Here is a 23,819-nt window from a genome sequence, read left to right on the forward strand (position 1 = left end):
GTGGTTGCATGTGTAGGAACATTTAACTGGAGGTGATGTTGAGACACATGCCCTGAGCCCTGATAGTGAATCACCCTGCAAACCCACAACACCAGTAGGCAGCTGAAATACATTCTGTGTAAGTAATGATCACCTTGGTTTCCTTACCTAATATTCCCTCCTGCTATTGCCATGGCCACTTGCATAGTTTCCTGGACTATTTGCTATTAGAGGTGGGTCCTAAATTGATTTCATGTTAGATAAGGGTATGCAACAGAGTCAATGGATCCCAGACCTTGTCTGATTTAATGGCTGTTTCTTTTGACTTGATTTATTATGAGGATGAAAGATCATAGAATAACCTTCATGTACTTCCTTTGGGAAATTTACACCTACCTGGGAAGCCTATCAGAACTGCTTTGTAGACAGTGATGCATTAGAGTATGAAGCACATAGCTATGGCATACTGGTATATTATAACCCTACATCCTCTCATTAGGTGTTCCATATTGGTGCAGGATTTGTTGCTTACCATAAGGTAGTAATATTTTCCAATCGACAGAATTACTCTGGTCCTTAGGGGTCAGGAACAATTTATATGGATCACCCTCAGAGTCCACAGAAGACACACACCACTGACCCACTTTGAGATCTGGTTGTTTACCTATACTGCATTTCTCTTGGGTGTCAACTGGGAGAGGACTTATTGGGCTTCTGTGTTCATTAGCCATGCTGAACAGGTGGAGGGGTACTGGAGGGAGGGGGGCTTGTGGTGGAGCATCCTCGCTGTTACAGGGGGACGTAGGACATGGGCCTACAACAGACACACTCAAAGTCAGCTTTGTGTGCATGTGCATGCGTGCATGTGCGTGCGTGCATGTGCGTGCGTGCGTGCGTGCGTGCGTGCGTGCGCGCCCATAACAGTGTGGTCAGTTAACCCTCTAAACTGCTGTGTTTTCTGATGATCTATTATTTCTCACACAGCTGACAGTACCCAAAAAGTCCAATCAGGCTGATTTTTAGTGTGAAACGAGACTGCTCACAAAAAACATCTTTTACATTTTAATCATAACAATAAATAACCCCTAGTCAACAATAATGATGACAGTGTTGTTAGAATATGCTGTGTTATCAGTAGCAACTTCAGAGACTTAAAAAGGATGGCTGCAACATGGACACAAATCAAATCTAATTTATTTATATAGCAATTTTTACGACAGTTGTTGTCACAAAGCAGCTTTACACATGTCTGAGTTGAAGCCCGCAGTGAGCAAGCCAAGCGCAACAGTGGCAAGGAAAAACTAGCGCATGAGGAAAAAACCTTGAGAGTAACCAAGACTCACAGTGGGGGCCCCATCCTTCTCTGGCTGACAAGTCACCACAGTAATAACAATTTTAAGAGAGTAATAAATGATAATAAAATGAAAACATAATCAATTAAAGCAATCAAAAACAAATCCATGTATGCACACAAACAAAAACACACATACACACACATAATCACACACTTTTTTTTTTCTTCAATATTGCACTTATCACAGGCCTTATTGATCCTGAGGAGCAGTGGTGCCTGTTTGAGCTGTGATACAAGTGTCAGCTTTATTAAGCAGCCGTTGGCTAGACAGGGCACCCCCGGTGCTGAGGTATGATGATCAGCCATCAGCCTGAAGGGGCAACCCTTGTGCTGGGGTGTGATGATCAACCATCAGCCTGATGGGGCAGCCCCTGTGCTGAGGTATTCTGAGCAGCCAGAACTTGTGAGTTACATGACTTCAGCATTTGCTGGGGGTGGATGCTTTACATACTGCTGTAGAAGGTGTGGGCGCATGTGCGTGCATGCATGTGCATGTGTGAAAATAGCATGTGTGTCAATTGGTGTGTCTGTGTGAGCTTGTGGGCATGTGTATATGAGTGTGTGAGAGACACACACAGTGAAGGTATATGTGTGTGCTGGTTCCCTGCTCCATGTTCCTTGCCTCTGGACAACAGTTCCCTGGACATACTCATTACAATCCACCAGCTAATAGGCCAGGAGGAAAGGAAAGAAAACTGAAAGAAAGAAAAAAAGGCTATAAAAAAGCCAGTTGGAGGGGGAATGAGTTGACAGTGCAAGAAAAACCAGAATAACAAAAATGGTTAGATTCTCTTCCATCCTTGCAAACGCAGTTATTGGCCATTTTGGCTGGTGAGCTCAGTCCAGTAGTTTACAATTCAAGCATATGCGGGTTAGGATACATCAAACACAACAGATGGTGATTTGCACCCATGCCATTATGAAGGTATATGGTGACTAGAGGAGAGGCTCTGTTTTTGGAGAGATTACCCTAGACACCACCCCAGCAAGCGGGACCTAGGCCAGGATGGAGGAGGGAAGCCCTCACCAGGAAATGGAAGAAACTCAATCCCATCCAAGTGCAGTTTGTAATGGGTGTGATTTATTTATGGAAGGTGATCTCGTGGAGATAAGGTATTGATGCACAAGCTCTGAAAACGATGGCTGAAGAAGGGCACTAGGTCTGTCACCACCACTAATGAGAAGCTTGATATTATTGGGTTAAAGATTGGTTCAGTGTTAAGGCCGTTTTGAGTCAAGGCCCTATCGGGATGTCATCTAGGCCACTCTCGCTTGTCCCACTCTTAACCACCCATAGGCCTGCTGTTACCCAGGACACATTGTACCACTCCACCCACATCAAGTCAGTGAATACATTCATTCCCCACTCCATTTTTCAGGTCAGTAAACACACCTGTCCCCCATTCCTGCATCACACAAATGCACTGCTTTTGTCTGCCCTCATAAAGTTTGCAGTTTTTTTTCCTGGTGTAGGCATCTGGCCATTGGTTATTTATGTATTTAATGTAGTTATTTATGCACTAATGTGGGTTGCTTGCAATACAAGAGGAGTAAGCTTGAGAGTGTGCCAAGGGTAAATGATCACCCTCGACTTCAACTACCAACTTTTTACCTTTTTGCACAGGGTCAGACTTTAGGCAATTACATATACACTATATGGACAAATGTATTGGGACACACCCTTTATCATTGAATTTAGGTGTTTCCTTCAGTCCCATTGCCATAGGTGTGGTGCTGTAGTAGGATGCCACCATTGCAACATCTTGGGTCAGTTTGTAAAATTTCTTCCCTCCTAAAGAATCCACAATCAACTGTGAGTGGTGTGAAAAGTGAAAGTGGAAGTGTTTAGGAACAAAAGCAACAAGGCCATCAATTGGCCGAGCATGTAAAGAATCAGGCTACCAAATGCTGAGGTTCATATTGTGTAAAATTCATTCTCTTAATAACTGCAGAGTTCCAAACCTCCTCTGGCATTAACATCAGCACAAACACTGTACACCAGGAGCTTCATGGCATGGGTTTCCACAGCCGAGCAGCTGCATACAAGCCTTACATCACCAAGCACAATGCCAAGATGGAGTGGTGTAAAGTACGCTGCCACTGGACTCTGGAGTGGTGGAAACATGTTCTTTGGAGTGACGAATCAGGTTTTTCTATCTGGCAGTTTGATTGATGAATCTGGATTTGGCAAATACCAGGAGAACATTACCTGCCTGACTGCACTGTGCCAACTGTAAAGTTTGGTGGAGGTGGATTAATGCTATGGGATTGTTTTTCCAGGCTTGGGCTAGGTCTCTTAGCACCTGTGAAAGGAAATCTTAATGCTTCAGCATACCAAGACATTTTAGACACTTGCATGCTTCCAACTCTGTGGGAACAGTTTGGGGATGTCCCTTTTCTGTTCCTGCATGACTATGCCCCAAGTGCACAATGCAAGGACAGTAAAGGCATGGTTGGGTGAATCTGGTGTGGAGGACCTTGATTGGCCCCCACAGAACCCTGACCTCAACCTGGAGGCTGTGAGACAGGCTCTCTTGTCCAACGTCGGTGTCTGACCTCACAAATGCTCTTCTGGATGAAGGGGGAAAAATTCTCACAGATTCTCTCCAAAATCTTGTAGAAAGCCTTCCAAAAAGAGTGCAATGGGTAGTGGTTGCTCAGGGATTAAGGTACATGACTAGTAATCAGAAGGCTCCAGCACCAGCACCAGCATCCCTCAGTTGTACTCAGACATAGTTGTAAGTTGCTCTGATTAGAAGCATCAGCTAAATGCCATAATATTAAATGAAAAATTAATCTGTTATAGCTTCAGAGGGGGAACCAACTCTATATTAATGCCTATGGATTTAGAATGGGATGTCATAAAAGCTCCTGTAGGTATCCCAGGTGTAGGCGTAGGTGCGCCTGTAGGTGTCCCAATACTTTTGATATATATATATATATATATATATATATATATATATATATATATATATATTGTGTGTGTGTGTGTAAGGCTATATGTGGGGGGAGGGCAACACAAGTTTACCTTGCACATCTAAAGCTACTCACCACATCGGGAGATGTTTTACATAAAATAGAAGCATTTTTGAAATATGTTGTATTACACTGTTGTGGTCTTCAGAAAAACTTAAATCCCATTTTCCTTACTTATGCTTATGATTTTTCGATTGAACTCATTTCAAAAGCAAGCAGCATGCAGTATTATATATCTGCTCACAGAAATTAATTTGCTTTTTGGAACTCAACTCTAGCAGTGGAATTTGGTGGTTGTGGTTAGGATTGCATCAAGTGTTCTTTTACATCCACTAAAAGAATACCCACTGTGATTAAAAAAGGTTTTATACACAGGAATAAAGTGAATATTTCAACACATAATTGTTGTTTTAGGTATCACAATTTTATTACAAAAATTAGATTTTTGTTATCTTTCAGTCCTGCCATGCTTTTAGCATATAACAATACAGTATAAAATCTCAACCCAAAGGAGGATAGGAAAAGCAGACTTCATTAATGCTGTTGCAGCATTTTGGACTGTCATGCTGTTTTCTGTACATAGAACATTCCTTGGAAAAGTACAAACACCCGTTGAAACACACTATGGGTTTTGCTTCAAAATTCACTGACTGCTCACTGTTTCAACCATGACTGCCCAACTGAATTATTACATGTCGTGACCATAAGCAACATAGCTGTTAAAGTCGAGAATTACACAAGAAAATAAACACACAGATACAAGTGCTTTGCAAATGATGAATGAGTTTGAGATTTTTCAACCGCCCAAAGGCACCCAGGCTTGTAACATGTTGGCAATTAGCAGTTTTGCTACATACACGCATGCTCACACACAGACATACACACACAGGCGCACGCACACACACAAACACACACACAAACACACACACACACACACACACCCACACACATGCAAAAAGACCTTTCAAGCAGGTGCTTGGAAGTAATGCTGATTGGAAAAGAAAAGCTATTTAGTTCTTTACTTGTATGTCAGTTTCCCAGATTTCAGCACTGTTCACAGTGAGCATCCCAAGGTTATTAGGACGATTTCTGTATGGATCTGGAGAGGGAATATTTAATGCGCTTTCACAAATCTAACATAAACTTACATTGTTTCTGGAACTAAATATGGGGAAGCCTTTGCGATTTTGTGCCAAGTACGTTAAACTGTTCAGTAAGGCATCACTTGCCCAGCAGAAAATCAGAAAAGACCTAAGAACAATGCCTGCAAAACAGAATTTGTGCATGGAAACCACCTCCCTCTTCCATCCAGTTTCAAAATCCCAAAACAAATGAGTTGCATGACCAGAAGGAAAGATTGCTGAAGTGTTCACAAGAATTCACTCAAACACCTAACAAACTAAAAATTCCAGATGTTGTTTTTTTGAGTCTGTGTACACCTCTGTAATGGATGTTCGAACAGCTGGACTGCAGGGACTCGCAAGTACCAGTCTCTCATTAGCTTGTAATTCCTGTGCAACTTAGTTCAGTTGGCGGCAAGCCTCGAATTGCCATTTGGATGCTCCTCCATATACGTCGATGCCAGTCTCCGTCCAGGAGAAGACGTTACCCACTTGCGCCTTGCTGCTGCATGTTGCCAGATTGTAAATCTCTCCCACTGTCAACTTCCGATCCCAGATGTGAAAATTTGACATGTCGCCCACAAAGGCCTGAGTAGCATCAAACCCCCCACCGAGAGTGTCCTGCAGAAGGAACGGTCACATTAAACACATCTGCAGAGTGAATGGTCATGTTAAACACTCCTACAGTGGGAACGGTCGCATTAAACATTTGTACAGTGGGAATGGTCATGTTAAGCACTCCATTGCATACTGATCTACTCCCAAAACACTTCAACTAGCCTTTGTTATATGTTAATTTATTTCAGATCTTCTGCTTTTAAGGAGGAGGTTTCAAAAATGGCAATGGGCAAATGTTAGCAATAATCAAAAGTTGGTGGTGCCACTTAGCATAAGCTCCTGACATTGTGTTAGATGTTTGCTGAAACCAGCCCTGAAAATACTTGCCAAAAGGGTTTGCTGCAGTTACTTTGAGATAAGAGAAGTATCTCATCCCAGGCCAAATAATAGCTCTTAAAGTTGAAAGTCAAATTTTTATGTTTAAATTCAGTGTATTCAATATCAATGCAACTGCAGTATATGAGTTAGTTTTACTATGGGGTGCTAAGTAGTAGTGGTGTGGAATTTTGCATTCTGATATGAGCTGAGGGAAGCCTTAAGTTTCAGTGTAAGGTCTAGTGCATGAATCTTATCTGAAACTAACATCATGTTCCATTTCTGCTCTTAGCCCTGTGATCAGAGAATGAGGCCATAATATCCTGCAGTGCTATTTCTGACAAGGAAAACGGGCAAATTCCACTTACTCACTCTTTGCTTTGATCAGTGCATTAAACTGAAATCTCTTTAAAGGGTTATATCTAAAGCTAACATTCCGCTTCACTGCTGGAAGCAGCGAAGGCGGAGGACAAGGTGGAGGTCAAAGAACATTGCCCTGCCTGTTCCTGCCCTAAGATCAGCATTCCATGTGATTTGATTGGGTGATATGGTGCCAGGTTCTCTCCAGTGCCCCTCATCACGCCATCCTGGAAGGCCTCCCACACCCCATCTCGTGTTGTCCAGGTAACGCAGATGTGGTGCCATTTACCATCGTTGATCAGAAAGGGCAACTTTGCGACCTAAGAAGTAATGAATGTATTTGTAGTGGTGGTGACTTATAGTGGCATTACAGCCAATAACAGTAATAGGCTGAATGCTCCACTATAATGTGCCCACAGCTCAGACAGTAATATGGAAGCTTTAACAAATTTGTCTTTGTAAATTAGTTCATGCCATGCTTTGTGATATTTTTTTCAACAGCATTGTTTAAACACCAGAAATCTGGAAGCTTTAGATTCAGTCTAATGTAAATCTATGTCCATTACCTGAGTAACAAATATATCACAGTATGATCCAAAACATTAATTCATTCACATTCTTAATTTATATAACATTTTTCTGAAACAGAAGGTGGCTTTACAATGTATTTGACATAAAATAATTACCAAAAATCTACGATATGCATACTTGTTCAAAAGGTGTTTACCTTGTCATTGATGAGAATTTCCATAGGGTTGTTTCCCCATTCAATAAGGACTAACTCATTGGCTTGAGTAGGAACAGCATAGGAGAATGGGGTTCCCACACCTGGAGACGCATTGGATCTAATCCACATGCACACAGTAAATGCATACATCTCCGGCAAGCTCTTTTTAACTTTAGCATACATGTAGTTGGTCCTCAGTGGGAACGTCAGCTGGAATTTGTCTAGTGGCCTATTTTCCTTCTGACCTGTAAGTAAAAATGTAAAATAATACATTTTTTTTAAAGCACTTCTGTTTCATGTGTTCAGGAATTAGACCTATAGAACAATCCAATGAGTGCTGTTTTACCATTAATGTACAAATTCAATGTCATGACTGGATAAGGACTACTATTTAAAATCAGGCATATTTAAAATCAGTAGTACTACAATACAAAGTCTTGTTCTGGCAGACTGATATTATATCAGTTACTGATAGAGGGGCAACAATATTATGGCAAAGTGACTAAATAAATGTGACTGCAAAAGTAACAGTCACAAAATACAGCAAAAGAACACTCTTATTTGTATTTCCCTTATTCCTTACTTACTTCCTGTGGATTTGAAAGCTTGTTGTTTTTATTGTTGTTGTTGTGGTTGTTTATTTATCGTGAAATGTGTCACCATTAAAATGTGGATAATTTAATGAGCATGCGCAAAAAGATCTTCGTATCAGTTAATTCCCCCACCGCCGCCCAGAATGATCTATAAACGTGGAAACGTGGAACTGGATATGCAAAGCAATGCAGCTTGCATCACCCCTCCTTCTCAAGGAGTCTTATGCGACATTCTAAGCTCCGGCACGGAGCCGGTTTACCATATGAGACCGTTGGTCTAATTTACTTATTACACGACCTTAACTAACAGTTTGCGTCGATTTTTTTTTTAAACCGATTTCTACGTGATCTGCGTGAGGCGATGAAGTGTAAAAAGCACATTTTCACCTTTTTCCAAGTCGGTGATTCGTTGGTGCAGGGAGGTGAGCGTGGATTCCACGCGTCCGCGCTGTTCGGTCTCATTGCGCAGCCCGGATTTGCCTTCTTCCAAACTATTCACACGGGATAGTACCTGCTTCTCTAGGTCGTCGATTTTGTTCTGAAGCAGATCTTTCAGGCTGTTCGCTTGGATAGAGCTGTTGTTACGGCTAAATTGCTGTGAAGAATAAATGCGACATTAAAAATGTTTTTCCATTTAATTAAAGCATTAAAAAATTCATCTCTATTTTCACCGAGGATACGGGGAACAGCTAAGGCAGTGTTAAAACTTATTAAAGGCTTACTGCTTCGCGCCATTAAACAAGGAGCGAGTACTTGGGTAACTAAATTTGTTACCATCAGATGTTTGTCCTCGGGTGAACTAATCTTATACATTATTAATTTTTGGAATCAATTGTTACATGGACCACTGTGCTACTGTGAAACGATGTATAACACTGCCGCCTTTAAATACTACTGAGAAATTCTGAAGTTGTATCAAGTGTGGCACAGATTGAAACACGAGATGGCCAACGCAGGCTGAATAGTAATCTTAACTGATTAAAAAATTAATTCGCAGCATGAAATAACCATGAAGATTTTTTTTCCAAAGAAAACCTACACTGTCCTACACTGGAAAAAAAAATATATCAAAAAAATATATCAAATTAGATTCGTCGGGCAAGACATTTCCTTATACTCTACCTCAAGATTTTCTAGTCTTTGCTTTAGTGTCTGTAAAGTGTGTGACAGTTGCGTCAGCGTGTCCGTCGGACCCCTGGAAACATCTCCCATTGTGTTCTTAGAGCCCGGCTCTTTTCGCCGTCCCCCTCCTCGCGAATCGCCAGGTTCGGCCACACTTTGACTTTCGCAGCGCGTCAGTTTGGAAGTGAGTTCCCTGATTGTTTCCTTTTGGTTCATGATCGTTTCTTTCTGTTGAAGCACTGTCTCTCTTAGTTGCATGACCGTCGTCTTCAGGTCCTCTCCCGGCACGCTATTTTGTAATGTGGCAGTGCATATGTCCATATCCTTGGGCACGGACGTGCAAATAAACTGTGTCTGTCCGAAATCTTGGGTCAGACCCTCCGCCAGTAAGCAATAAAGTATAAAAAGTTTCCAGTGGGACGCTCTGACTCCGGTCTCCATTGTGTCACGTATGTTTGGTGTTTTTTGCGTGGTGGCTGTTGGTGAGCCAGTGGTTTCAGCACCACGGAGCTGTTCTAAATTGTAATCCGACTGTGGCGCGCTCCTGGTTTATATAGCGCGCGGTCTGCGGCGAACAGGTTCGCTGCATCACGAGGTGGATGAATGCGAGTTCCAGCGCCTAATCATCGTCTCCCGCCCTTCCAATGTGGAAAGAGCGTCATGCCAGAGTACGAAACTGTTTTTGCCCCACAAATTATGTTCCGTTTATGCCAACAAGGGCAATTGTTCATTTTCTCGTATTTATTTTCTGATTATGTAGTTTTCAGCACAGTCTGTTGTATTATGAGGTTGAGGTGATCGTTATTTTGCTTTATCCATTTTCTTAGGTTATACCTGTGTCATCGGAGCCACAGTCTATGGATGACTTGGCAGTCTCATTTGCTATTTTCTGTAATGAGAATAATAAAAATAAAACCGATTTCGTCCCTCAGTACTTTATCGGTAGATGCATAAACATGTCCGTCAGGAGGACGTTAATACTGACTAAAAGGTGGATATTTACAGTGATGAACACATGTGGTCTTTATAGTACTGACATGTCTAGGAAAGTACAAATTCTAGAAAAAAATAATAAATCAAGATCTGACTGTCTGGTCACTGAATGTCAGGAAATGTCTTTTCTTTTATCTCAATGAATCAAGCATTAAATTTATATATTTTTCTGTTGTTTGTTTTATAACTTGTTTTTATAACTGTTGTTTGTTTTATAACTTTATAACTTTATAACCTACGTATAAACCCCTTCTGCAGCAGTGTCAACTGAGAATGATCAAAAAACAAGGAATTCCATAGGTATACGTGTTCATGAAGCAAATATTTAAGCAATACTGTGATAAGTGCAGTCACAAGTATTCATGCCACTAGTTCAAGTTCAAAATCATTATTTAGTTATATATGCATTTGATCTGCTAATACACAGCCACATCCGACAGTGAATTAATCAAAATTATCCGATTAGGGTCACTTTCTGAAAATATTTGATTTCAGGATTCGTTAAAATCAGTTTAGAAACTGGTAGATTAGGCCAACATTCACCAACTGATACAGATGCAGCCAATACATCACTAACTCTTTGCATCTTGGTGGGAGCTGTGATAAGGCAGAAAGTGTGATAAGGCAGATTTATGATTATGGGACACTCATAGAGGGTGAGAGTAAATTTTACATTGGTCATCTGTTCATGCTAAAGTTGTCTTAATTTGACAATGTAACATAATTTTTCAGCAGTTGCAGAATCAACATTCATCAGCATTAGAGCATAACACTACAATGTAACACAGAATTATTTTACATTTGCATAATCATCATTAATATTCAGTCATTTGCTCTCAGCTGAGGTGATTGGTTTTCCTCACTTCACACTCCCAGACCAAGAGGAAGTGACACGCATCAGCTTCAACCCATAACGTAAATTGTGGTATTTGCTTTGCCCCCTTTATATTGACAAGTGTTGTTATAGCCTTGCTTGGATTAAGGCTTCTTCTCAACTCACATTAAATAAGATGGTTAAAGCTGAATTAAATGGGTAGGAAAAGATCTTATGGATTTAAGGCCCTGTACCTAACCCAATACATTTTGAAAGGCCCTATTACAGTACAGTCTGAGACTTAAAAAAGCCAAATAATTTGTTTTTATAGCTTCCTGGATTTTCTGGCCTGTTACAGAGATACAGAGTGCTTGAGGTTTAGAGCCCCTCATTTGGAATGATGTAACCGCCTTTCCGTCGTGGTACATGAGTCAGGGCTGTGATTCTGCAGCCTCTCCCATGGGCAGCCAAGAAAAAGCAGCCTTCTTCCTCACCCATCATCTGCAAGTGTATGACAGCAAGTTTCACCTACACTAGACATCAACCTTTTGAAATGGAGCATGAGCTCTTTCTTGGCTTTGAAAGAGGATCCTGTTGGAAGAGCATTCTGTAGCATTCTTTTATCTCGTCCCATGCCTCTGGGCTCTCCACGGCTGTCCTTGCTATGCAGTGTGCACGGTAAATATATGTGTGATTCATCCCTGCCCTTCCCACCTTTGTCTGATCAAAACCTGTCCAAACAACCCCTGGGGACTCCAGTGTAAATATGGTAGTGTTAAACATCCAGGTTTTGGTCCAGACGCTCGTTCTAATTAATCTGCTGTTTTGACTCCTCCCAAAAAAGCCCATATGCTTCACATGCTGTGTCTTTTGTTTTTTGTTTTTTTCCAACATTAGGGTCAGTTGGGATCCACTGCCCACCCATGACACACTCCCCCAAGGGTCCTCATAATCTCCAGAGACCAGTACCCAGCTGAGTTCTAGGTGTGCATAAATGGTTTATGGGGGTGGTGCAGACTAACTGAGATATTGTAGCATCTGCATAGAAGAAGATTTGGAAAAAGACTTTAAAATGCAAACCAAATACACTGTTTATAATGCAAAGAAACAGCAGCAGAAATGACTAGAGACAAATGGGGGAAGGGGGAAGTTAACTAAAAGGCTCACTCACACACACACAAACACAAACACACACACACACACACACACACACACACACACACACACACGATGAGGGTCACACCCTAAAAACACTAAAAAGAAAACCAAGGGGACAGACAAGGTAATTAAACAATTACACACACAATTAAACATTCTTAAGCGCCCTAAACATCGATTTTAAAATAATTCACAGGTTGCAGAGAGTCGCATGGCATCATGGGAGTCTTCATCATGCACCCCCCCCCCCCTTTCCCCCGTCCACTCCAGGATGCAATCAACAAAAAGTTGAAAAGACTTTTGCATTGCAGGCCATTAAATTGGTCTCAGCTTCCAGAAAGCAGAAACTGTGAGAGTGATTTGTAGAACACGACTGAGCACTGTCTGCCTGACATAGCAGAAACTAGTCTGCAGGGGACCATGACCAGCTCTACAGACTTTAGATGGAGGCTTTCATCATTATTATTAGATGGCTGCTTAGCTGTTGCCAGTTTGCAGAAAGAGCCATGCAGCACTGCAGATCCCCTTCAGCAGACAGTTAGCATGTTAGCAGCAGAAATGAAGGAGGCCCTCCAAGAGTCGAAATGGGCTGTCTAAACTGCCAACTGCTCACACCTCTCTCTCCCCTTCTGTTCCTCTCTCTCTCTCTTTCTCTCTCTCTCTCTCTCTCTCTCTCACACACACACACACACACACACACACACAGCAAAGCTGTTTGCCACCTGTTATTGTCTATCTCTAAATAAAACAACCAATCATATTGTTCCAAAACATTCAGTTAGGACAGAGATCAATGGTTATGTATTTTAGAGGTTAGTGTCATGCCCTGCTTTTTTTTCTCTTTCTCTCTCTCTCAATTTCTTCTTCTCTTTCAATTCAAAAGTCAAAATGTCTTCATTTGCATGACCATGTTTCAGAAAATTAATATTGTACAATTGGAATTTGGAACATTCTCAGAAAATGTATGTTATTGAACATATTCAAACAAGGTATTTATAGATACTTAATAAAGTTTATGCTATTACTACTACTAATAATAATAATAATAACAACATGTCTCAGTTCAGTTCAAGAATACTTTATTGATATGAATCTTACATAGGAATCAAGAACAATCAGGAAGTTAACATCTGGCCTTACCAGTCCTTCCTTAGGTTGTGACCAGATGCCCCACATCCCGCTGCTTGGATGATTGGCCCACTCTTCACTCCCCAGACATGGGACAATTTCTCTTTACTACTGCCATCCACAAACTCAAGGGAGATTCTCTAGTCCTTTATGCAATACATTCCCATTGAATTGCATTTGTAGGATTCTCTTAGGAAGTGCAGCTCTGTGTCCACTATGCTGGTGTGTCATAGGTTGTTTTCTCTTGGAAGCCAGGTCTGTCTGAGATATCCGGATGCGTTTGGCAGGCTGTGTCTGAGTTGGAACACTATGAACATTTGAACTATGAACAGCTTTGTGTGTGTGTGTGTGTGTGTGTGTGTGTGTGTGTGTGTGTGCATGATGGTGGTACAATAGATCACCAATGTTAAACGCCTTTGGAGTAAGAGGCCCATATATCCCACTATCACAGAGTACTGACTTTTAACAGTGAAAAAGAAAAAAATGTCTTTAATACATTTACATATAGAATTCTTAAGAGTTAATATGCTTACTAATTAGTTATGAGTGTTATATTTTCTATAGTGTGTATGATGGTATCTGTGCATGTTAACCATGACCCTCCTGTTTTTTCCTACTTTTCTCTCCTCTCTGGTGGATTTACAACTCTGTTTGAGAAATCTGTTGTAGAGAGGAGTTGTTGTTTCTGAGTTGCTGTTACAAACAGTCACGACTGTGACCAGTGACTCAGTCTGTCTGAAACATTTCATATATGAAGGTTTGCTGGCATACCTTGTAATAAAATTTTGACTGGGCTAGAATATGTTTTATTTGCTGGTGATAAAGTCCTTAAGAGTTGGGTGGAGAGCGCAGGCAACCGACTGACTCTCATCTACAATCACTAGTTGGTTTTCCAGGCATCCAATTTAAAACAAATTCTAATGGGACTGCAGATTTAATGGCACACAAAGTTCTTGCTTTCTTTCACAGCCAAGGCAAAATTGTCTGTAGAAACCATATTTATGCCATCTAAGTTCTATATTTGTTTTGTCAGTTGTAAAGGAATGACATTAACATTGACTTCAAGTCTTGTTTTTAAAAACTATACTTTTATTTATTAAGTATGGAATTACAGGGCAACATCTCACATACCTCTTCCAGAAGTGGAAGGTTTCAATATTTAAGGTATCAATAAAATGATCTAACCAACAAACTAATAAATATAAAGAAGACACTTAATTTCAGTGTTTCCTAAGAATGCAGAAATGTGGACTAATCTGCCCCTGATTCATGAAACAATTGTACAACATAAATAACTATACTATATCAAAATGAGTTATGGTTTGGGTACAGATAATTCATCAGCTTCCATCCTATGTAAACAAGTACAAACACACCATCATTTCATTCACTGGGGCGTATTTGCCCCAGTGATACGCCCCACTTTAACAAGTCATTTATAAAATGTTATACAATCTGATAAAGCTTATTGTGTCCACGGTCTTTGCATTACAGCATTATGGTCCATGTGTTTGGAGAAAGCTCATCTCTACCCCCTTCCCCTCTTTACATCTCTCTCTCTTGCTTTCTCTCTTGCTCTCTCTCTCTCTCTCTCTCTCTCTCTCTCTTTCTCTTTGTCCCATTATCAAAAAAAGACACAGTCAGTATTATAAAGGTGATTTATACTTCCTTTTCAGTTTAGCAATCTGAAGAGTGAAAGCCTCTGAAAAGGAGATGCTAAGTGTGCAAAAATGACTAATAAATAGAAATGTTTGCCTTACTTAGTTCAGCAACAATGCTGTTTCTCACAGGCCGGGGGGGGACAGTGATACAGAGAGGGAGCGAAGGACTGTGTATGGGTTTTTTCTAGTCTCCTGTAGTTTATTTCTTTATTATTGTATAGTTATAGTTTAATCATAGTAAAGTGCATTGAAGTAGTACTTTTAGTCTTTCTTGTGTATCATTTCAGAATTCGGAGAAGTTTCCCTCAGCCTAACTGCACTGCACCAGTAGTACTGTCTGGCATGGTGAAGACCAGATTCTTGTGCCATGTAATAATGTGTACACAATTGCTTCTTATTGGTTCTGGCTGAAAATTCACTATAGAGAATCCAGTAATGGCTGACTGCAGAATGTCAATTCTGTGAATTGTTTCACCCTTGTCCTTTATAACATTGACTCCGAAGTCTCTGACTGCAGGTGCAGAGAGTGGAGCACGCACTAAGAGTTTTTCCTCAGCCATTAGTGCACAATGGCCCCGGTACTGTGGGGACTGAGCCGGGCCGCTCTATTAAAGTACAGGAACCCAATTAAGGTCTTGCGCGGGGCCCCAGGGTTCTGCCTCTGCATCTGTCTGTGTCTTCCCCTACGCAGCCTGCGCCCTCCAACTCAGAGAGGTCGCCACGCCAGTCAGAGACACTCTCTGATTGGCTGGATTGAAATGCCAGCCCCCGTGCTAGGCACCACGAGGAATACCTCCTCATTAGGGTTTGGCTTCATCATCCCAGCCACTGGCCCCGCCCCTAGTTTGGCGTCCTCTTGCTGCACTTTACTTTAAGGTTTCGCAGATGAATGCTTGTCCCCCCTTCTCCCATATTAAAGGTTATAATTTCATAATTTTCCTCTATGCAATACTGGAACCTTAAATTGTTGCCATAGATCAGCTGGGGTCTACGCCCTCCCACCCCACCCCCCTCCACATTCTCTCTCTCTCACTCACACATACATGCATACTCATGAACACACACACACACACACACACTCACATATATAGACACACTCACATACACACACACACACACACACATGCATTCACACACATACACACTACTGTTTTTCTGTGCACTCCACAGAGCAGCACAGTGATGTATAACACAAACATTCTTGGAGAGGATTCTGTTTAAAGAGATTCGAGTATGTCATTAACTCTGCTTCCAAGGCAATGTAATGATGAATCAGAATCATATGTTTATATTTATGCATTTGTTTGACTCCTGTGCTCCCATCTGTGAGGTCTGCCTCCCCAATTAACTTACTTATAAGAGATATGTGCACAAGAACTCATTAAACCACATAATAAATCCTACATAGATAGTAGTGAGCATCATTAGCCTTTATGAATTTTACATTCTATAAAGATAGTTTATTCAAGGTTCCAACCCATGAGCCAACAGCAGCTTTACAGTCCCCATCAGTTTTTTAAGGCTACAAAGACTCTTGCAATTGACCTTCTCTAACTCTAGTAATGTTCTCAGTACACTTCAGTAGCTGTGAGTAGTGGGGTAACCTTTGGAGGAAGTGTCCACTGTGTGGTTGTGGAGTAACTCGCAGAGGTGCAGTCCACTGTGTGGGTGGAGTTAATCTACCAGCTCCGCCTGTTCCACAGTGTGATGTGTAAAGAAGTTGGTGAGGTCCAGAAGAAGGAAATGGATTCACAGGGCCTTGGAGCTTTACTGGGCATCACACTGCACTGATGCTGTTATTTCATTCATCAGACATATACACAGGAAGCAGGTCGCGACAGCATCCAAATTTGTAAGTTAGTTGTAATGTCTAACAAGCGTTTTTGTTTTTTTGTTTTTTTTTCTGATTTGATTTCACTGTCTCAAAAATCTCCACTGAGTTTGTACACAGAGTTTTATGTGGATTTACCTCATTTTTCAAAATTCAGGAATACTTTTCTCCCTCAAACTCAACTTTAAGCAAACTCCCACCCCCACCCCCAATAGCCTGATATTTTCATTTTGGCTGAATAAGTACCTCGCTATTTTGATACCCTCTTCATTACCACCTCTGCAAAAGGAGACATCTTTGAAATGATTTTTGCATGGACTTTGCTGGCAGAAAAAGAACAGCAATTGAGAGAGCATGAGGAAAAATAAGAGAAAATGGAGCCTACAGAAGCATGCAGCTATATTTCAGTATATTCTCAGTATATGCTATTTTCTCTAGCATATGCTGTTATATTGTTATATTGAAATAAATTGTACTATTCTTGTTTTGCAATGGAATATTGGCTTATGTACAATACCAAAGGCAACATGATACATCTCTTAATGTTATCTAATGTTCGTGTTTTTCAGGTCAATGTGTTATGAAAGTTTTCTTGTTGAGAGAAAACTTGTGCTAGTATAATGCGTTTAATTTGAGGTATGTATGAGGTATGTTTTGGTGGTATGAGATATGTTTTTGAGGAATGTTTTGGTGGTTTTAGTGCATTTTGGTTGTGTGGTTAACTGCTGTGCTGAGCTGTGCGTTGGTAAAGAGAATGAGAAATGTGTGTAAACAGTAAAAAACTGCTTAGTTAATCAGATCTGTTAAGGTTTGTGATTCCTGGCTATCATAGCATGGGGAGCTTTGTGTGATAGTTGCAGGCTGCTGGTGACGTCATTAAAAGCTTTCTCAGCACATAGCTAAATCTTAGTACCCAACAAGGCCAGCTGAAGCAGTTATTACCCATCTGTCACAGTGCTTAATACTGAATACTGCATTTGGCTGCAATGTTTACATATATGGTATGTGTGGGAACATACAGAACAGAATATGTGTTAAATGTCTAATATGCTCTATCATTTCAACTCATGTATTATTCATTTAAAACATGCATCAAAGGCAGAATATATGGTTTGCTTGATGTCATAATTCAAATTGTTATTTTTGCTCTTTCACATGAATGTTAACATTAAAGTGGATGGGGTGACCTTAATAACTGGGCTACATGATCCATGAGGGAAAAAAAACAGACCTCATATTGACATCACTTGTCAGCACACAGTGAGGTTTTACATTAGATCAAAGCCATCTTATTAAGGTTTCCTGAACAGCGCTATCGAGCAGCTTGACATCCCACAAAGCAATGCTACATAAACACCTTTCTCATAGTATTCATCACAAACGCAAGCAGAGAGCCCAGATGCCATAGCCATATACACAGGGAAGCTTTTAATAAGGCAAAGTAAAAGCCATCAGGGAAAACCGCATCCTCCAGACCATTTTCCTGGAGCCACCTCCTTCCTACCACCCTCTGACCTTTTAGATTTTCACAGCTCTTTGACCTGCAGAAAGGTTCCATGTCAATTACTCACACACTCACTGTTTGGAGGCACTCCTGCCTCTGTGTAATAAAGGGATCCCTCCATTTCATCCATTTTCACCATTCTCTTTTCCTATTATTACTCCCATCAAGAACTGTCTCTCGCCTTATAATCAGGCAGTGGACACAGGGGACATAGTGCCACCTCAGCCTATAAGTGGACTGAACAAGTTAGTTGCTTACTGGAGTGGCTGATTTCTATAAAGGACCTGTGACCTTTCCATGAAAGCCAGAGTGTCAAGAGGAGAGCACAGCCTAAGTATAGCCTTCTTATCAGTGAGTGGGGGTGGTGGTGATGGTTGGGGCCTGTATAAATGTGAGAATCTCAGCCCTGAAGCTGTTCACCTCCTGTGCAGGAGAACCAAATTGGTTGAGTATAGCTCAAGACAGACCACCCCCACCACATTGGAACCACTTCAGCTCACCTACAACCCCAGCCATTCTACAGTTGATCCTGTCACTGGCTCACCTGGGTGCAAGAACATATTTGCAAATGCTGTTCATAGATTTCAGTTCAGCATTCATTATTAATTCCACAATAACATAAAGAAAACCTGAACCTGCTGAGCATCTCCCTTTGTAACTGGATCTCAGACTTTGTGACTGGGAGACTTCAGTCTGTCAGGATCACCTCCAGCACTATCACCCAGAACACTGTGTCACGGTATGGCCCCTCCACCAAACGTCTCCTCATGTGGGTGTGTTCATCACTGTGGCCACGCCCTCCTTGTGTCTCACACTTGCTCCTCATTGTGTCGTTATTATATGTATAAAAGTCTGTCGTTTACGTGTTCATGTTGTTGGTGTTTGACTCCAGTCGTGTGCGTGTTTGAATGTTACATGTTTCATGTTAAATAAACATATGCTTATGTTTCACGCAACTAGTCCCCGCATCCTGTTTAAAACCTCCAGCGTTACACACTGGAGTTCCTCAGGGTTGTAAAGCACAGCTCAAAACACATCATCAAATTTGCTGATGATGCTACAGTGGTGGGCCTCAATAACAATAATGAGTGAACATACAGAGAGGAGGTAGAGAAATTGGTGCAAAGAAAAGAATGTATTTCTTAATCATCATAGGGAGATAATTGGGCACGTTAGGAGGACCCATAGTGAGCCCTCTCCACTGCACATTAATGGCAACTGTGGAGAAATAAAAACAAACAAATAAATAAAAAGTTCCTTGTTGTGCACATCACAGAGAACCTTACCTGGACCCACAAAATCACCTTCCTAGCTAAGAAAGCCAAGAAGGGCTTTCATGTCTACCCTCTACCCCCTTTACCATAACTTCTACCTTCTACCTGCTCTTCCCCAGCAGTGCCTTCACACATTTCCTTTTACTATTCCCTTGAACAGCTCCTACACAAGCACTACATCCAACAGCACTGTGGATGGTCTCTCCACCCTCCTACTGTCCAGCAGAAGGTACTAGATCATCCATGCCACCATTGCTAGACTCCACAACAGCTCCTGCCCAGAGGCAGTCAGGCAACTTAATTCACTACTGCCCCCTTCCTCCAGTACACAGCTAGACTAATCACCACTAGGACTAACGAAACTCATCCCATCACCCACCATAAGTGAACATGCACCAATCTTGCATACCATTGAACACCTGCACTTTAAACTAGAGAATTATCATGTGGATTGTTATGACCTTAGAGGTAATGCTTAGTATGCTGCTACATACACTCATCCCCTACTCTGCTGCTACAGACACTCCTCCCATACTCTGCTGCTACAGACACTCATCCCTCATCCTGTTTCTATAGACACTCATCTGAGGTAATAAAATTATATCAGAAAAGTATGGATGGTCCAGAATAACCTGGTTTCATGCAGGAAAGGCCTCTGTAGGCTTCAACGTAAATCCTCAGGAGGCCTCTTTGACAGGCCTCTAGGGCCCTCAGTCAAGGGGGGTGCCTGGATTCAAGGAAGGGACATCCAGGCCAAGTACCAGAAGAAACAATATGGACATCACCGGAAGAACCAATATGGGCAGCCGGTGATATAGAATAGGATCGCCTTTTAAAAAAAATAGAAGTAGTTCAGGTTGAACATAATGGTACCAATAACTGGTTGGTGTAAGTATTGATTATCAATTTGCATACATTGAATAATGTATGGTTTGGAGAACAATAGTGCTAATTGGACAAGTATGAAAAAATAAAAATGGTTACGTAAGGGTCCTTGAAGAAAATGTATAAAAGGTGTGCCCACCTGAGACTGTTAGTCATTTTCCGGACAATGCCTCATTTGTATCATTGAGCTCAGAATAAAGACGGGATCAGGTATTCTCTTCAATTAACTCCAGAGTCTGTATCTTTATTTCTATTTAGTGTGTATTGAGTAAACAGTCTTGAGCTTAGGAAGATCTAGGAACGACACATCCTCCACCCTGCTGCTACAGACACTCAACCCCTTCCATCCTGCTCCATTCTGTGTCCTTGTCCCTGTGCTCAGTGTTTGGTGTTTTGCATATTTATTGTTTTTATTTAGTCACCTGTCCATTCTGCACTCTTCTTATATCTACTGCAATGGACCCTAGAACCACTGGAAACCTAACACCTATACTGAACTAGCTACACTGACTATATATGATGTACAAAAGCATGGAATTGTCACAAGCTTTGCCACCCAATGAGAGTGGGTTACTTCTTCAGTCTTGGTCCTCCCAAGGTTTCTTCCTTAATTCTGCCCAAGGAGATTTTCCTTACCACTGTTACCACTGGCTATGTCATTAGGGATCTGGACCCAGACATTTTTAATGCTGCTTTGTGACAACACATGCTGTAAAAAGCACCATATAAATTTGACTTTGACTTTGACTATTGTGTTGTGCATTCACACCTTGCAGTCCTGTTTACTGTGTTGCTGTACTGTAGTGTTCTGTTCTGATGCATTGTGCATTCACACTTTGTAGTCCTGTGTAGTGTGCTGCTGTATCTTTGTGTTGCACCATGGACCAGAGGAAATGACATCATATCAAGTTTTGCTGTGACAGTGAAAATGCAATTTTGATCAACCTGATGGTATCGTGCTAATAAACCTATAGACACAGTGAGAAGGTGATTCTGATAAACCCAAGGGCATAGTTTGGTGGGGGGGGCAGGTTACATAAAAGCTCACACAAAACCCAGGGGTGAACATTAATGGCACCCTAATGAACCTGACCAATCTTCTTAATCTATATAAGCAATATGATAAGGGCTTTTTTGGTATAAAGTAAAGTATAAAATACTCCATATATACTTTAATCCTGAAACTGACACACATTTATTATAGGACTCTGTTTCTCATACCAGCACAGCATTTACAAGCTCTTTTCAACCAGAACTAACCTGATGCGTTATTGACTGGTGTGGTGATTGGGGCTATAAGCATGCCTGCAGATTTTTTGTTGTGTTTTGGTCCTCTGTGGATGGTTTCTGTCCAATAATACGGTGGTAATAGTGAGATGTCATGTGGAAGGCGATAAGCTGCACTGATTTCCCCTCTGTACACCTGTATTGATTCAGGCCAGGAAACACAGGAAAGGATGTGTTAATGCAGAATACAGTGCACTATAGGCAGATAAGAAGGCGCAGACAACTCAGATAGATGAAAAGGACATAAGCAGACATGCCAAGGGAGGAATGACATGGGCATAGACACTGACACTGTCCTGTTCTCCTGCTGTCACTGTTCTCTGTACACACAGCGGGAGTGGGTCTGGAATCTGAATCTTCTCAGCAATCAGCAGCTTACTGATATTATAACTGGTGCTGTGTATTTGTGTTATTCATGTGGCTGGTGTTTTGTGGGGAGCAGAACTGCTTAGGATACAAGACTGAAAAATGAGACAGTAACATCCTGTCATATTGTATCAGTGCCAAGGTGCATTCCAGTGTATTCAGGTCTATAGGTGTGAGTTACAAAGCAATCTGACAATGCTTTCCTGTGGCATTGTTTTGGATAAGTAAATGGACAGCCATGCCAGTGTGGGTGCTGTATTCTAATTCCTGCCTGTGCTGAATTCTCATTTCTTACTTTTTTTCCTGCCTCCTTTTACATAAACCAAGTGGCATGATAGTGCACCTACCCAACACCCACATAAATAATACAACTGACCTAGATCTATCTATCTATCTATCTATCTATCTATCTATCTATCTATCTATCTATCTATCTATCTATCTATCTATCTATCTATCTATCTATCTATCTATCTATCTATCTATCTATCTATCTAGTTAGCTAGCTAGCTAGCTAGCTATCTTGCTCTGTCTCTTCCAAATGGTTCCAAAACAATCTTCAACAGCTGCTTGATTTCCTCCTAAACATCAAGGACAGCAGCACTAATTTATGGAGCCAATAAAACAAAAGGAGATACAGCTAAGAGTCCGTGAAAGCACAATGCAGAATGTCGATTTTACTCTGGGGTTTCTCCCCCCAGTGTTTGCCTGTGCCTGTACTTCAGCCCATTGGTCAGGCTCCAAAACAGAGGAAAGTCTCTCCACTGCAGTGTCTCTCATTATTAACCCAGCTCACGCACACAGAGGACCACTGACGAACACCAGCTGACAGGCTGGGGCAGTGATGCACTTAGTCCTGCGTCAGACGGCCCATTACCTATCGATAATTCAGTAGTAAAAATAGTACATGACTTCCTCCCCTGTGTGAGCAGAGCTTTTGGGTTCAGAGGACATTGTGACAGGTTGCTCGAATGTCACTTCTCTTCCCTTCACTCACTCACAAACCCCACTCATCCTGGTTTGCTATGGGGTGTTCTATTCTAAGTTACATAACACCAACAAGGCCAGCACACACTTAATCAGGAAACCTAAACAGGAAACCTTCACTTTCTTCTACCTTCTTATACCCATTCCTATATACGCTAAACGGACTTCATGAGAAATATATGTTACTGCATAAAATCTCTGGGTTTGATTTATCATAAAGGTATATTAAGAAATGTTTTCAAGTGAATTTGATGAGATATTCAGACATTAATATTTGCTACCCAGTGTCATCCACAGGAGGACAGGAGTCTGGCTTCTTTCAGTGTTATTCCCTATGCTCAGAGAAGTTTTGCCTTGTCACTGTTACATTGGACTTGCTCATTATGAATCATTAGAGTATTAAAATCTGTTGTTAAAAGTGCCATATGAAGAAAATATTGGTTACAATTAAAATATTGATTTTAATGAATGTTATTTTATGAAAGCTGGTTTGCAGTCTTTTATCCAATATATAGATATTCTTCATTTATCCAATGTGGTGTGTCATATGGTTATATGGGCATGTCAGTCAAATTTAACTTTAAAGCAAAATATGAAAATAAAACTTAATGATGTGCACCATTAATCTAAACCCTAACCATTCATCCAAATACTAATCCTAACCATTAATCTAAATACCTATCCTAACTATTAATTTAAATACTAACTCTAACCATTAATCTAAGGACTAGGCCTAACCATTAATCCAAAAATTAACCCTAACCAT

General features: G+C 41.1%; 1 protein-coding gene across 1 annotated transcript; it reads right to left on the minus strand.

Moving 5' to 3' along the window:
• Window positions 1-4,711: 4,711 nt before the first annotated feature.
• nptx1l (neuronal pentraxin 1 like) lies at window positions 4,712-9,746 on the minus strand. The gene is made up of 5 exons (XM_027000396.2): window positions 9,166-9,746; window positions 8,431-8,638; window positions 7,451-7,695; window positions 6,864-7,043; window positions 4,712-6,051 (listed from the first exon to the last, which is right to left on the minus strand). Exons 1-5 carry the CDS (start codon window positions 9,604-9,606, stop codon window positions 5,830-5,832), a joined length of 1,296 nt encoding a protein of 431 aa, XP_026856197.1. The 5' UTR covers window positions 9,607-9,746; the 3' UTR covers window positions 4,712-5,829.
• Between the last annotated feature and the right edge of the window lie 14,073 nt (window positions 9,747-23,819).

This window comes from Electrophorus electricus, chromosome 1 (genome assembly GCF_013358815.1).
Source record: "Electrophorus electricus isolate fEleEle1 chromosome 1, fEleEle1.pri, whole genome shotgun sequence".
In the NCBI taxonomy this organism is placed as follows: Eukaryota; Metazoa; Chordata; class Actinopteri; order Gymnotiformes; family Gymnotidae; genus Electrophorus; species Electrophorus electricus.

Coding starts and splice junctions, on each gene's coding strand:
- nptx1l (XM_027000396.2), bottom strand. CDS start 9,606: ATGGAGACCGGAGTCAGAGCGTCCCACTGGAAACTTTTTATACTTTAT. Junction 7,696..8,430: donor AATCACCGACTTGGAAAAAG/GTGAAAATGTGC, acceptor TTTTACTTACAG/GTCAGAAGGAAAATAGGCCA. Junction 6,052..6,863: donor TGATCTTAGGGCAGGAACAG/GCAGGGCAATGT, acceptor TTCCTTCTGCAG/GACACTCTCGGTGGGGGGTT.